Source organism: Oryctolagus cuniculus, chromosome 10 (assembly GCF_964237555.1).
Source record: "Oryctolagus cuniculus chromosome 10, mOryCun1.1, whole genome shotgun sequence".
Taxonomy (NCBI): domain Eukaryota; kingdom Metazoa; phylum Chordata; class Mammalia; order Lagomorpha; family Leporidae; genus Oryctolagus; species Oryctolagus cuniculus.
In genome coordinates this window covers 112,176,099-112,191,731 of record NC_091441.1, presented here as the reverse complement: position 1 = coordinate 112,191,731, position 15,633 = coordinate 112,176,099, and the positions used below count along the sequence as shown (strand labels likewise).

At 42.2% G+C, this 15,633-nt stretch overlaps 1 protein-coding gene and 1 pseudogene across 1 annotated transcript; both read left to right on the top strand.

Moving 5' to 3' along the window:
- Positions 1-5,225: 5,225 nt before the first annotated feature.
- ORYCUNV1R1625 (vomeronasal 1 receptor oryCunV1R1625) lies at positions 5,226-6,188 on the top strand. The gene has a single exon (NM_001167347.1). The coding sequence runs from the start codon at positions 5,226-5,228 to the stop codon at positions 6,186-6,188; it is 963 nt and encodes a 320-aa protein (NP_001160819.1).
- ORYCUNV1R-PS1631 (vomeronasal 1 receptor oryCunV1R-ps1631 pseudogene) lies at positions 8,016-8,417 on the top strand (annotated as a pseudogene).

Below are 15,633 nucleotides of genomic sequence, written 5' to 3'. Positions count from 1 at the left end.
ACAGTAAAAATTATGGAACACTGATAAATGAATTGCAGACACAATAAAGAGGAGAGTTCTACAATGTACATGAGTGGGAAGAATGTATATTAAAATGCCCACACTACTCAAAACAGTTTACACATACAATGTATTCCCAATAAAGATAGCAGTATCATTCTTCACAGAACTAGAAAGAACAAGTTCAAAATATCATTATATAAGGGCAAAAGTCCCCCAAAAAACAAAGTAATCTTTAGCAAAAAGAACAAAGCTAGAGGAATCACAAAAAATGACTTAAAGATAGACTACAGAGCTATAGTAACCAAGACAGAATCGTACTGGCATCCAAACAGAAACAGAACAATGGAACAGAGCAGAACCCCAGGAACGAACCCATGCATCTACACAACTGATACTTGACAAAGATGCCATAATCACTATCGGGAAAGGATGTCTTGTCAGTAAATGGGAATGAGACACCTGGATGCCTACATGAAGATGGAAGCTCAACAACAACCTCTCCTCCAATTCAAAAATCAACTCAAAGTGGATCAGTGTAATGATACAACTGAAGGGGCCAGCGCTGTTGCATAGCAGGTAAAGCCACCACCTGCAGTACCATAATCCATATGGGAGCCTGTTCGAGTCGAGGCTGCTCCACTTATGACCCAGCTCTCTAGGATGACCTGGGAAAGCTGTAGAAGATGGCCCAAGAATGGGGTCCCCTGCACCGATGTAGGAATCCTGGAAGAAACTCCTGGCTCCTGGCTTCAGATTGGTGCAGTTCCAGCCTTTGCTACCATCTGGGGAGTGATTCAGTGGATTGGAAGACTCACTCTCTCGCTCGCTTGCTCTCTCTCTGCCTCTGCCTCTCTGTGTAAATCTATCAAATAAATACATAATTTTTTTAAAAAAGATAAAACCTAAACTTATGTTGAAGAAAACAAGGAGGGTAGCAAATCTTTATAGTCAGGGAGCTCACACTGTTGGCTCACACCAGAACCTGGTTCAAATGCAGAAGGAAGGCAACACAGCCCGAGAAATGCCTGTTATATCTCTTTCTCTCTATCTCTTTCTCTCTAAAGCCTGTTATATCACCGAATGACCCAAACTCTTATGCCAAAGACATGGAAGGAAAGGAAAGACAGGACAATCGATCATCTTAATTTTCCTTTCAGTATTTGTTACCATCAATAAGACAAGGGCAGGGTTGACTGGTGGTGTGCCTGTGTATCAAGGTGTAGTAGACACAGTTGAATTGTTTTATTTTTGCAGCACTTTCAATGTCCTGGCATGAATAAAATCCATATGCATGTGAATACCACAAACTATGCTTTGTGTATTTGTAGATTCCAGATGCAAGTTCAATGCTCTTACATTTTATTTAAAATTGACAGAGTATAATAAAAGATACATGTGAAAATTCATGCTAATAAATATTAATATTTTGTTATCTAAAATAGTATTAAAGAGCAAATAAAAAGCACCATTGCAAGTCTGCATCTAATTTTTTTTTTTTTTGACAGGCAGAGTGGACAGTGAGAGAGAGAGACAGAGAGAAAAGTCTTCCTTTGCCGTTGGTTCACCCTCCAATGGCCGGCGCGCTGCGGCCGGTGCACCACGCTGATCCGATGGCAGGAGCCAGGAGCCAGGTGCTTTTCCTGGTCTCCCATGGGGTGCAGGGCCCAAGCACCTGGGCCATCCTCCACTGCACTCCCTGGCCACAGCAGAGGGCTGGCCTGGAAGAGGGGCAACCGGGACAGAATCCGGCGCCCCGACCGGGACTAGAACCCGGTGTGCCAGCACCGCTAGGCGGAGGATTAGCCTAGTGAGCCGCGGCGCCGGCCCATCTAATGTTTTAAACACCAATTCCACTGTTCTCTGCTTGAATAAGGACGGCAGCTTTTCATTTTACTCAAGCACCACAACTGATGCAAACCCTGCTAATCACGATGGAAAAGAAACCTGACTTGTGGCAGAAATAGCAGACTCTAGGACTAACAAGGTAAACAAAACAGGAGCTTGGACATCTTACATTAGAAAGAAAGTGATCACCAGCCAAAATATATGGATGCCTGACAAAGGCCAGGAACGTAGGTGAAATAACTCATGACAGCCAAGGCAGGAAACCATTGGAGCAATAAAGATAATGACATGGAAAGGTGAATATATGAGCACATACTGATGTAACAAGAAAAAGAAAAGTTGTACACAAATAAATTAGGGGGAAGAGGACAAAATCATGCATGCAGACAGAGCCCCAGCAAGGAGGGGGCATTTAACAACCTCCCCCTTGAGTGTGGGCCAGACCTGGGTGTTACTTCCAAGGCAGAGAGCAGAAAGGAAAAAAAAAAGCTGCAGGTGCTTGAAGCTTTCTGCTCTGGTGTCCTGTCCTCTTAGGGCCACCATCCCAAGTGTCAGATTTTGGACCTGTTACAGTGTTCCATTCTTGAACTGTAATTCGGTTCCCTTTGCATTGCCATTTCTTTATGAAAATAGCACACTCTGTCAATTGTATTAAATTAAATGTATGTTCACAATTAGTGTCTCAGTTTGAATTTTGAAGCTGAGAGCCTGTGATACTGGAATTACAGGCCCAGAAATGGCCAGGAGCCAGGTGCACAAGGTGAGGGTGGCCCTGGGGATAGGGTAACCATCACACAATGGGTGGAGAAGACCTCGGTGCCACTATGGTCTCACAGGAGGCCAGGGTGCTGCAGTGTGGAGGGGGAAGGCACAAAGCTGCTCTCAGGATCACAAGGGAAAACCTGATGTCATCTACAGGGTTGGCCCCTTCTGACCCTCACATTGCTGTGTGAGGGACTCAGAAGAAGTTCTGAGCTCAGCTCTCCCCAGACTCCTCTTGTGCAGGAGGGAATAAAGGACATGAGGACACAGGTGATGTGTTCTTCTGGGGACTCCATGATCTGAGCTCCCCAGTGGGATCTGTCCCCTTTGGGCAGATGTGAAAATGACAGCCTGCAGAGAGATGAGCTCAGACATCCTTCCCTTAAAACTGCAGGTTCCTCTCAGGTGCACAGAATCCCCTGCACACGTCTGCCTGGTGAGTGGCTCTTTACTACACACGTGGGAACCAGGGGTGGTGGGGCCTCAGACGGGGACTGATGGGGGAACTGGGCACTGGTGAGGGGTGTGGGAACTTCACTGGGGCCATGAGCTCCATTCAGCCTAGAGGAGGCCCCTGTGTGATGCACTTGGGATGTCTGATTCTCAGGTCATTCAGCCCTTAGATGTCCAGGTACCTACAAATAAATGATTTTTCACAGTTAGTTTTAGGTATCTGTTCGTGTTTCTTACTACAATCGCTTTCTTTGCACTTGCTGTAGCAGTACTCATGCTACATATTATGCACCTAGTGAGCTTAAACTGAGGTGTAACTGAGGCTCATACACGTGACCTGGGAACTGGTGTTAACAACTGTTTTTATTTAATGTATTCACTATGAGTGCAAGCCTTAAAGGTCTAATTAAACTGAATTAAATTAAAGCTATATTTCATAGAAATGTAATTTCAGAGCCATTTAATGATTTCTATATATTTAATTTAACAGTTAGAGTTATAGATAGAGAGAGACAGAGAGAAAGTCTTCCTTCCACTGGTTCACTCCCCAGATGGCTGCAACGGCCAGAGCTATGCTTTTCCGAAGCCAGGAGTCAGGTGCTTCGTCCCAGTCTACCACGCAGATGCAGGGCCTCAAGTACTTGGGCCATCTTCCACTGCCCCCAGGACATAGCAGAGAGCTGGAGTATAAAAGGAGCAATCTGGACAGAACTGGCACCCATATGTGATGCCAACGCCGCAGGGGGAGGATTAACATAGTGCACCACGGTGCTGGTCCTCAGGGCCATTTAAAAAGGTTTTTAGGAACTGCTAATGGGCATCTATTTAAAATTATACTTCTAAATTGTTATTTGTTTATATTTTACTCATAGTAGATAAGTACAAAAAATAGGCATATGCCATCTGTAAAGAGAAGAATTCCATTTACAGCAATTTGCTAGGGATCATATATGACCCATAAAGGGTGTTCATCATTCTCTACCAGGCTTTATGTCACTTAACACGATGTCTCCCAGTTCACTGCATTTTTGAAATTAACAGGATTTCATTGTTTTCTATCGAAAATATATCATTGTGTGAGTATATTACACTTTCTTAATACATTCATTTGATAATGCACATCTTGAAAGATTCCATCTGTTGGACATTGTGACCAGTGCTACAACACACACGGGGGTTTAAGTAACTCTTGATAGAATATTTTCATGTCTCTTAGGTTTACCACCAGTTGCCAGAAAGCTGGAGCATACAGAAGCTGTATTTCTAGATTTAATGGACTCTGTTAAAATACATTGACTCTGAAACTGCTCCACCCGGCTCCATGGATACATTAGATAGGAATACATGGTATGGCATAAATACACAAAAAAACAGCATGTAAATTAATGAATTCTTTGCATTCTAAGCTGGTGAGACTCTCTGTGTATGTGTTATTGTTATTTTTACGCAGTCTTTTTCATTCCATTTCAACAAATGTTGTAGATTCTACTTTGTTCCTGACACTCTATCAAGATGATGCATGTAATCAAATAAGACATTGCTTGTGCCCCCTGAAAAAGCTCTAATAAGAACATTTACATTATATGTGGCCTTTTGAAAAAATGATTTTGTATGTATGAGAGGCAGAGTGGTAGGGGTGGGGAAGAGAGCTTGTACTCCCCCATTCACTTGTCCACAGTGGCCTGGAGCAAGCCAGGACATGTTAGGAATCAGAGGCTCATTCTGGGTCTCTAACCTGGGTGGAGGTGACCCAGCCATGTGAGCCATTGTTTACTCCTCCTAGGGAACACATTTCTAGGAAAGAGGGATAGAGAGTGGAGCTCAAAACTCGGCACTGTGATATGGGGTGCAGCATCCCACGTATTGCCTTAACAGCTGCTCCATACACATGGCCCTATGATAATGTTTCATGAAGAGCAAAGCTTATACACTTTGGAACTAAGCAATGACACCCATGATCCAAGCCTAACAAAGGAGAGGTGGCCTGGGGTAGGGGTGTGGCTGTGATGTGGGCTTCAGTTTAAAGAGTAGAAAGATGCCTGGGGTTCATCTCCATATTTTGAGGATGACAAGAGTGTTGGAGGAAACAGATGAATGTGCTAATAAATTTCCTTCTTCTTTTTCTCCTTAGACACACACTATTTGCATTTTCCAAATATAATATGAATAAATATAATAAAATTTATGAAAGCAATGAGATGAAATTCATTTATTACACTGAAATTTCCATTGGGGTCTCAGCCAATGCCTTCCTTCTTCTCTTCCACGTCCTCAATTACTTTCTCCAGCACAGACCCAAGCCCACTGACTTGACGATTGGTCTCTTGGCTCTCATCCACTTAGTGATGCTGATGATTGTGGTGAGCCATGCTATGGACATGTTTGGATCTCAGGGTTCCTGGGATGACGTCACATGTAAAGCAGTCTTCTTCTCCTACCGGGTGCTGCGGGCCCTCTCCCTGTACACATCCTGCCTGCTCTGTGTCCTCCAGGCCATCACCCTCAGCCCCAGGAGCTCCTGGTTGGCCAAGTTCAAGCAGGTATTTTCACAACGCATCCTATGCTCTCTTTTTGTCCTATGCTTCTTCTCCATGTCCATCAGCAGTCACCTCATAATCTCCATCACTGCCACTCCCAATGGGACCTCACACGGTCTAATGTATGCCACTAAATCCTGCTCTGTTTTGCCCATGAGCTATTTCCTAATGCAAACATTTTCCACATTGGCAATCTTGAGAGAAGTCGTTCAAATAGGGATCATGGCCCTCTCCAGTGGATACATGGTGATCCTGCTGTACAGGCACAGGAGGAAGTCCCAGCACCTGCGTGACACCAGCCTTTCTCCAAGAGCCTCCCCTGAACAAAGGGCCACCCAGACCATTCTGGTGCTCATGAGCTTTTTCATGGTCATATGCATTTTGGACTGCATTTTCTCTGCCTCAAGACTCATGTTCAAAGGTGACCCAATTATTTACTGTATTCATATTATTGTGTCCAACAACTATGCCACAGTCAGTCCTTGCGTGTTCCTCTGTACTGAAAAGCGTATAATTACCTTCTTAAAATCCATTAGGGGGAGAATGATAGATGTGAAATTATTCAATGAAAAGCAGTTCTCTAAATGAGCTATTGCACTAATTTCCACATTTTTATTACAGTAGCCAGTATATGCTGTCTGGGTAAAGTATTATATATAGTGGCTCCTCAAGATGGAAGTGTGAGATAGATCCCATTTGCCACTGCCTCGTGTGATCCAGAAAGTACTGATTCATGAGATCAAAGCACTTTCTAACAAATCCACAGTGATCTGTACATTGCCTAACTATGTATGCAATCAGCTTTTACCATAAATTTCCTATGATCCAGTTACTCTACTCCTACAAACGCCAAAAATTACTGAATACATGAACTCACACAGTGATTTCCACACCAAAACCCATAACAGCATTATTACAACAGTCAAAAAGTAGAAGCAACCCAATTTGGTGGAATGAGAAGGCCATGCCAAGGTGGCCTGGCAAGCGAGCGTCAATTACTCAGGAATGGCTTTGAAACCCACCTGGCAACGGAGCCTGCCTGGCAACAGGCTGTGATTAGATGGATTTGAAACCCACATGGCAAATGGAGCCTGCCTGGCAACAGGCTATGATTGGATGGCTTTGAATCCCACCTGGCAATGGAATGGAGCCTCCCTGGCAACAGGCTGTGATTGGATGGCTTTGGAAACTGCCTGGCAACAGGCTGTGATTGGTTGGGGCATAGACTGTCCCTTGACCGGATTGTCTGGTCTTGGATATACAAGATGTATGAACTGAAATAAATGAGTCTGCGGGCTGCTTGCCTCAAGCCCGCTTTCACCCGACTCCCGGGGTCTGTGTGGTGACTCCGCACCTCTTGCCCCCACCACACTCCTCCTCTCAGAAACGAAGCCACTGCAACATTGTTGAGAAATCAACTGCAACAAACCAACAACCACATGAGTGTATAAAGAAAGTGTGGGCTGCACAAACGATGAATTAGATGAATTAGTTTGTGGTCCCAAACAAGAAGGGAATTCTGTCATGAACCTTGAATATATTATGCTAAGTGAAATCCTTCAGCCACCAAAGAACAGGTAGTCTAAGAATCTCCTCACAGAAGGTGGTCAGAGGCTGATGGAGGAGAAGAAAGTGCAGTTCTTGTTTAATGGACACAGAATTCAGTGCAGGAAGAAGAAAACATTCTGGAAATGGGTGTTGGGTGTGGTTGTACAACAGTGGGATGTACTTAATGCCACTGAATTGCACAGTTAAATAGGGTTAAAGGGGCAATTTTTATATTATGAGTTTTTTACCATAATAAAGATGTTTCCAGTTATGTTCTAACCAATGATGAAATTTTTTCTCAGAAACATAAAGTGACAAGATTTTAAAACTGTCAAATTGCCATTCTTCAATAATTATTAAATATTCTGGTAACTTTGTACCAAACAATAATTTGAGGATTATTTTCTACTGGTGCAAATCCTACTTGCAGTTTCCCCAAAGAAAGTAGAGACATTTGTAGTGTGGATTCATATAAGAAGCATTCTGTGCTGCCACTAGGGACATTCAGCAGTGCCTTGGGCAGCTCCAGCTTGGAACTTTCCAGATAAAATGTTGAATATGAGGTTAAAATTCAGAATTTACATAATAAATCAATACATGGAAAATTATCTAGAAATTCATGAGATGAACAATTCATGAGATGAACATTACAGATGTATATTATCTTTAAGTTAGAAAAAGAAAAAATCTATAAAATCATACCAAAAGTTTAGTTTTACCTAGCTAATAACATCTTCTAAAATTCAGTATTTCAAAAAACCAATCCAGAGAACAGTTACAAAACCAAAGTCACATATATTCCCTCACCTAGTAACACAAGGGTACTAGAAAAGCTCCATTAAATTTGAATCCTGCACTATATCACCCATGGGTTACTATGTCTGGCAGTTGTTTTCCATCCTGGGCATCTTCCGAGATGCCTCCCTCTTAGGGCTCATGGCCCTCTCAAGTGGGTACATGGTGACTCTCCTGTGCAGGCGCAAGAGGCGGTCCCAGCACCTTCACAGCACCAGCCTTTCTCCAAGAGCCTTCCTAGGGCAAAGGGCCACCCACACCATCCTGCTGCTCATGAACATCTTTGTGTTCATGCACTTGTTGGAATGCACTGTCTCCTCCTCAAGAGTGATGTGGAACAATGACCCGGTGTTTTGCTGTGTCCAGATAATGGTGGTCATTGGCAGTGCTGTAATCAGTCCTTTGCTGCTAATCAGCACTGAAAAACATATAATTGACTTTTTTAAATCCATAAGGGGGAAAACAAGGGCTTAATTATACAGTGTTGGGCAATTTTGCCCAAGTTGAAGGATAGGCTTATTTCATGAGTTGACTTTTCCACAATGAACACCTGAATTGAAACATCACATTATACCTCCAAATATGTAAAAGCAACATATGTCACTTTTACAAAGACAATATAATAGATTATAATAAATTCACTAATGTAATTTGTTAGCAATGAGGATGCTGAAGGTGGATAGATGGGAACTCTTGCACCACTCAGAATTTTTGAAATCCATGCATAATTTTAACATGAAAAATTATGGAAGAGCACCTATGGAGCCCCAGGAGGTTGGTAGTAAAGAAAAAAATAAAAGGAGTGGCAACCTGATGCACTTTGCAGAATCCAGGAAGACTGGGAAACAGCAGAGAAAGTAAAGCATCTCCTTAGGGAAGGATAAGAGCAGAGGAGCTGCCTTCAACCTTCTATCCTACAGGACAGCAGTCACACAAGGGAGTAGGACTGCCAGAGCTACCATCTGGAACAAGGCATGGATGCCCACCATCATCCTGCTACATGGACTGCAGATCCTTGCCAGAGTAATTATGCAAAAAATAAATAAAAGGCATAAAACTAGAAGCAATGATATAAATTAGCAGTTTGCAGATAACATGATTACATAAGTGGATTAAGATTTCAGGAAAGTTGCAGTATTAAAAAAAAAAACACAAGGAGTCCGGCAAGATGGCGGAATAGGAAGGGAGCACACTGATAGTCTGGGGAGAGATAGTTTAATAAAAGTGGAGATACTGCAGGTTCAAGGAAGAGTAGGGGAGGAAACAGCAGAAGAAACTCTTCCGGAACGCGTGACTCACAGCGGACCTGCGTGGAGAGCGTGGGAGCCCACAGTTCGGGACATCAGCGGCAGACTCAACACAACAGCGCTGGAACGCGGGGTGAGCCGAACCTCAATAGCCCGAGACACCGGCAGGCAAGCGGAGAGAGGAGACTAGAGGGAACGACCCCCGGGGGGGGGGGGGAAGTTCACCAGGCTAACTGGAAGAGAGAGAGAGAGAAAAAAAAGGGTGACTGGTACAGACACGGGTTTCTCTCTCTCCGCTCACCTCTCAGGGGCGAGCAAGACAAAGAGCAGGCGCCATCTTGGACATACGTCATAAGCAGAGCGACCTCAGGTCTGCACCGGCCCTGAGCCTAGCAGAAAAACCTGACTCTGGGCGGGGCGAATTAACAGGAGATTAGGAGCTAGTAAATTTGTGGTGCTACTGAACTGAGACTGTGAAAAAAGAGACGGTGGGGGAGAGAACTCACGGAATTCACGTGAGCACTCTCCAGAGACGCTACAATTCCGTAACTTTGGCAACCCAGTGGGAGACTGAAGGAGAATTTGAGCCCACTCTGAGGGCCGAACAGATTCCCTGTGGGGATCTTGGGAAAGAGCTTCCGATCTCTGCCTCCTGTGGGTATATCATTTGCCTGCTAACTACCTCCAACTTCGTTCAGCTGTGCGGAATTACTTCCCTTTTGAATCAAAAAAAAAAAAAAAGAGAGAGAGAGAGAGAGATTTACCACGCCTAACCTGGGAGTGTCACCTTTGGCACACCAAACAGAGCTCTCAGGCCACACCCATCTCAAGCCCTAAGGCTCCATCAAAAACAGATAGTCCACTTAATCTAGAGTCATAGTATAACAAGAAAAAGCACCACAGTGAAGAAACCAAATATCTCCAATATGCCAAATAACAAACGCAAAAACCGAGGTAATAAAAACAAGGAAGTCACCATGACGCCCTCAAATGAAAAAGACACCCCAATTCAAGATTATGAAGATGATGACATAGAAGAAATGCAAGAAGCAGATCTCAAAAAATTGATAAGAACATTAAGAAGTTCTCAAAAACAAATTCTGGAACTACAGAAATCCTTAATGGACAAGATAGAAAATCTCTCTCATGAAAATGAAATATTAAGGAGGAATCAAAATGAAACGAAACAACTAGTACAACAGGAAACTGGGATAGTGACTGAAGTGAAGAATTCAATAGATCAAATGAAAAACACAATAGAGAGCCTTACAAACAGAATGGGTGAAGCAGAAGAGAGAATATCAGACTTAGAAGACAGAGAACAGGAAAGGATACAGTCAGACCAAAGAAAAGAAGAGGAAATTAGAAATCTGAAACGTATTGTCGGGAATCTTCAGGATACTATTAAAAAACCCAACATTCGGGTTCTAGGAGTTCCTGAAGGCATGGAGAGGGAGAAAGGATTAGAAGGCCTTTTTAGTGAGATATTAGCAGAAAATTTCCCAGGTTTGGAGAATGACAGAGAAATCCTAGTACAGGAAGCCCACAGAACCCCTAATAAACACGACCAAAAGAGATCCTCACCACGACACGTTGTAATTAAACTCTCCACAGTGAAACATAAAGAAAAGATCCTAAAATGTGCAAGAGAGAAACGTCAGATTACTCTCAGAGGATCTCCAATCAGACTCACAGCTGACTTCTCATCAGAAACTCTAAAAGCTAGGAGGGAATGGCGAGATATAGCCCAGGTACTAAGAGAGATGCCAGCCCAGAATATTATATCCTGCAAAGCTATCATTTGTGAATGGAGGTGAAATAAAGACTTTTCATTGCAAACAGAAATTGAAAGAATTTGTTGCCACTCGTCCAGCCCTGCAACAGATGCTTAAAGATGTGTTACACACAGAAACAAAGAAACACGGTCATCAATATGAAAGAAGGTAAAGGAAGGAAACCAAGGAAGGAAAGCTCACAGCAAAAGATCACAGGGAATTCAAAGCATATATTAGAACTTATCTTTGGCAAATGGCAGGGCAAAGTTACCACTTATCATTAGTCACTTTGAACGTGAATGGCCTGAACTGTCCAGTTAAAAGACACTGATTGGCTGATTGGGTTAAGGAACAAAACCCATCTATTTGCTGCTTACAAGAAACACATCTTTCCAACAAAGATCCATACAGACTGAAAGTGAAAGGCTGGAAAAAGATATACCATGCCAACAGAAATGAAAAAAGAGCGGGCGTAGCCATCTTAATATCGGACAACATAAACTTTACCACAAAAACCGTTAAGAGAGACAAAGAGGGACACTATATCATGATTAAGGGATCAATTCAACAGGAAGATATAACAATTATCAATGTATATGCACCTAACTACAGGGCACCGGTTTATCTAAAAGATTTATTAACGGACTTAAAGGGAGACTTAGACCACAATACAGTAGTACTGGGGGACTTCAATACTCCACTCTCAGAAATAGACAGATCATCCGGTCAGAAGATCAACAAGGATACAGTAGATTTAAACGACACTATAGCCCAAATGGATCTAACAGATATATACAGAACTTTCAATCCTACAGCTAAAGATTTTACATTCTTCTCAGCAGTACATGGAAGCTTCTCTAGGATTGACCACATACTAGGCCATAAAGCAAGTCTCAGCAAATTCAAAAGAATTAGAATCATACCATGCAGCTTCTCAGACCATAAAGGAATGAAGTTGGAAATTAGCAACTCAGGAATCCCTAGAGCATACGCAAACACATGGACATTGAACAACATGCTCCTGAATGAACAATGGGTCATAGAAGAAATCAAAAGAGAAATCAAAAACTTTCTGGAAGTAAATGAGGATAAAAGCACAACATACCAAAACTTATGGGACACAGCAAAAGCAGTGTTAAGAGGAAAGTTTATATCAATAGGTGCCTACATCAAGAAATTGGAAAGACACCAAATAGATGAGCTTTCAATTCACCTCAAGGATCTAGAAAACCTACAGCAAACCAGACCCAAATCTAGTAGGAGAAGAGAAATAATTAAAATCAGAGAAGAAATCAACAGGATTGAATCAAGAAAAACATTACAAAAAATCAGCCAAACGAAGAGCTGGTTTTTGAAAAAATAAACAAAATTGACACCCCATTGGCCCAACTAACTAAAAAAAAGAAAAGACCCAAATCAATAAAATCAGAGATGAAAAAGGAAATGTAACAACAGACACCACAGAAATAAAAAGAATCATCAGAAATTACTACAAGGACTTGTATGCCAGCAAACAGGGAAACCTATCAGAAATGGATAGATTCCTGGACACATGCAATCTACCTAAATTGAACCAGGAAGACATCGAAAACCTAAACAGACTCATAACTGAGACAGAAATTGAAACAGTAATAAAGGCCCTCCCAACAAAGAAAAGCCCAGGACCAGATGGATTCACTGCTGAATTCTACCAGACATTGAAAGAAGAACTAACTCCAATTCTTCTCAAACTATTCAGAACAATCGAAGAAGAGGGAATCCTCCCAAATTCTTTCTATGAAGCCAGCATCACCTTAATTCCTAAGCCAGAAAAAGATGCAGCACTGAAAGAGAATTACAGACCAATATCCCTGATGAACATAGATGCAAAAATCCTCAATAAAATTCTCGCCAATAGAATGCAACAACACATCAGAAAGATCATCCACCCAGACCAAGTGGGATTTATCCCTGGTATGCAGGGATGGTTTAATGTGCGCAAGACAATCAATGTGATACACCACATTAACAGACTGCAGAAGAAAAACCATATGATTATCTCAATAGATGCCGAGAAAGCATTTGATAAAATACAACACCCGTTCATGATGAAAACTCTAAGCAAACTGGGTTTGGAAGGAACATTCCTCAATACAATCAAAGCAATCTATGAAAAACCCACAGCCAACATCCTATTGAATGGGGAAAAGTTGGAAGCATTTCCACTGAGATCTGGAACCAGACAGGGATGCCCACTCTCACCACTGCTATTCAATATAGTTCTGGAGGTTCTAGCCAGAGCTATTAGGCAAGAAAAAGAAATTAAAGGGATACAAATTGGGAAGGAAGAACTCAAACTATCCCTCTTTGCAGATGATATGATTCTGTATTTAGGGGACCCAAAGAACTCTACTAAGAGACTATTGGAACTCATAGAAGAGTTTGGCAAAGTAGCAGGGTATAAAATCAATGCACAAAAATCAACAGCCTTTGTATACACAGACAATGCCATGGCTGAGGAAGAACTTCTAAGATCAATCCCATTCACAATAGCTACAAAAACAATCAAATACCTTGGAATAAACTTAACCAAGGACGTTAAAGATCTCTACGATGAAAATTACAAAACCTTAAAGAAAGAAATAGAAGAGGATACCAAGAAATGGAAAAATCTTCCATGCTCATGGATTGGAAGAATCAATATCATCAAAATGTCCATTCTCCCAAAAGCAATTTATAGATTCAATGCAATACCAATCAAGATACCGAAGACCTTCTTCTCAGATCTGGAAAAATTGGTGCTGAAATTTATATGGAGGCACAAGAGACCTCGAATAGCTAAAGCAATCTTGTACAACAAAAACAAAGCCGGAGGCATCACAATACCAGATTTCAGGACATACTACAGGGCAGTTGTAATTAAAACAGCATGGTACTGGTACAGAAACAGATGGATAGACCAATGGAACAGAGTTGAAACACCAGAAATCAACCCAAACATCTACAGCCAACTTATATTTGATCAAGGATCTAAAACTAATTCCTGGAGCAAGGACAGTCTATTCAATAAATGGTGCTGGGAAAATTGGATTTCCACGTGCAGAATCATGAAGCAAGACCCCTACCTTACACCTTACACAAAAATCCACTCAACATGGATTAAAGACCTAAATCTACGACCTGACACCATCAAGTTACTAGAGAACATTGGAGAAACCCTTCAAGATATTGGTACAGGCAAAGAATTTCTGGAAAAGACCCAGGAGGCACAGGCAGTCAAAGCCAAAATCAACTATTGGGATTGCATCAAATTGAGAAGTTTCTGTACTGCAAAAGAAACAGTCAGGAGAGTGAAGAGATAACCGACAGAATGGGAAAAAATATTTGCAAACTATGCAACAGACAAAGGGTTAATAACCAGAATCTACAAAGAGATCAAGAAACTCCACAAAAACAAAACCAACAACCCACTTAAGAGATGGGCCAAGGACCTCAATAGACATTTTTCAAAAGAGGAAATCCAAATGGCCAACAGGCACATGAAAAAATGTTCAAGGTCATTAGCAATCAGGGAAATGCAAATCAAAACCACAATGAGGTTTCACCTCACCCCGGTCAGAATGGCTCACATGCAGAAATCTACCAACAACAGATGCTGGCGAGGATGTGGGGAAAAAGGGACACTAACCCACTGTTGGTGGGAATGCAAACTGGTAAAGCCACTATGGAAGTCAGTCTGGAGATTCCTCAGAAACCTGAAGATAACCCTACCGTTCGACCCAGCCATCCCACTCCTTGGAATTTACCCAAAGGAATTTAAATTGGCAAACAAAAAAGAGGTCTGCACCCTAATGTTTATTGCAGCGCAATTCACAATAGCTAAGACCTGGAACCAACCTAAATGCCCATCAATGATAGACTGGATAAAGAAATTATGGGATATGTACTCTTTAGAATACTATACCGCAGTAAGAAACAACGAAATCCAGTCATTTGCAACAAAATGGAGGAATCTGGAACACATCATGCTGAGTGAAATAAGCCAGTCCCAAAGGGACAAATACCATATGTTCCCCCTGATCGGTGACGACTGACTGAACACCAAGAGGGAAACCTGTTGGAGTGAGGTGGACACTATGGGAAATGGTGGCTTGATCAGCATAGCCCTGACTGTTAATGAACAACTAAATACATTATCCCTCTTAGTAGTTTTTTTTATCTGTTCTACTTAATATGACTGGTTTAGATCTGTAATTGATGCACAGTTATTCTTAAGTGTTGAAAATTAACTGAAATGTGATCCCTGTTGAACATGGTTGTGGGAATGGGAGAGGGAAGAGAAGTATAATTTGGGACATGCTCAGGCTGACTTGCCCCAAGTGGTGGAGTTGGAATCATACCAGGGGATTCCAATTCAATCCCATCGAGGTGGCATGTACCAATGCCATCTCACTGTTCCAGGTGATCAGTTTCAGATCACAGTTGGTCATGGTGAAGGGACTGGGAGTCAAAGGGAGCACATAGACAAGTCTAGTACCTGCTAACGCTAACTGATGGAGTAAATAAAGGGGAGAGTGATCCAACATGGGAAGTGAGATACTCAGCAGACTCATAGAATGGCAGATGTCCTAAATAGCACTCTGGCCTCAGAATCAGCCCTAAAGGCATTCGGAGCTGGCTGAAAAGCTC

Coding starts and splice junctions, on each gene's coding strand:
- ORYCUNV1R1625 (NM_001167347.1), top strand. CDS start 5,226: ATGAATAAATATAATAAAATTTATGAAAGCAATGAGATGAAATTCATT.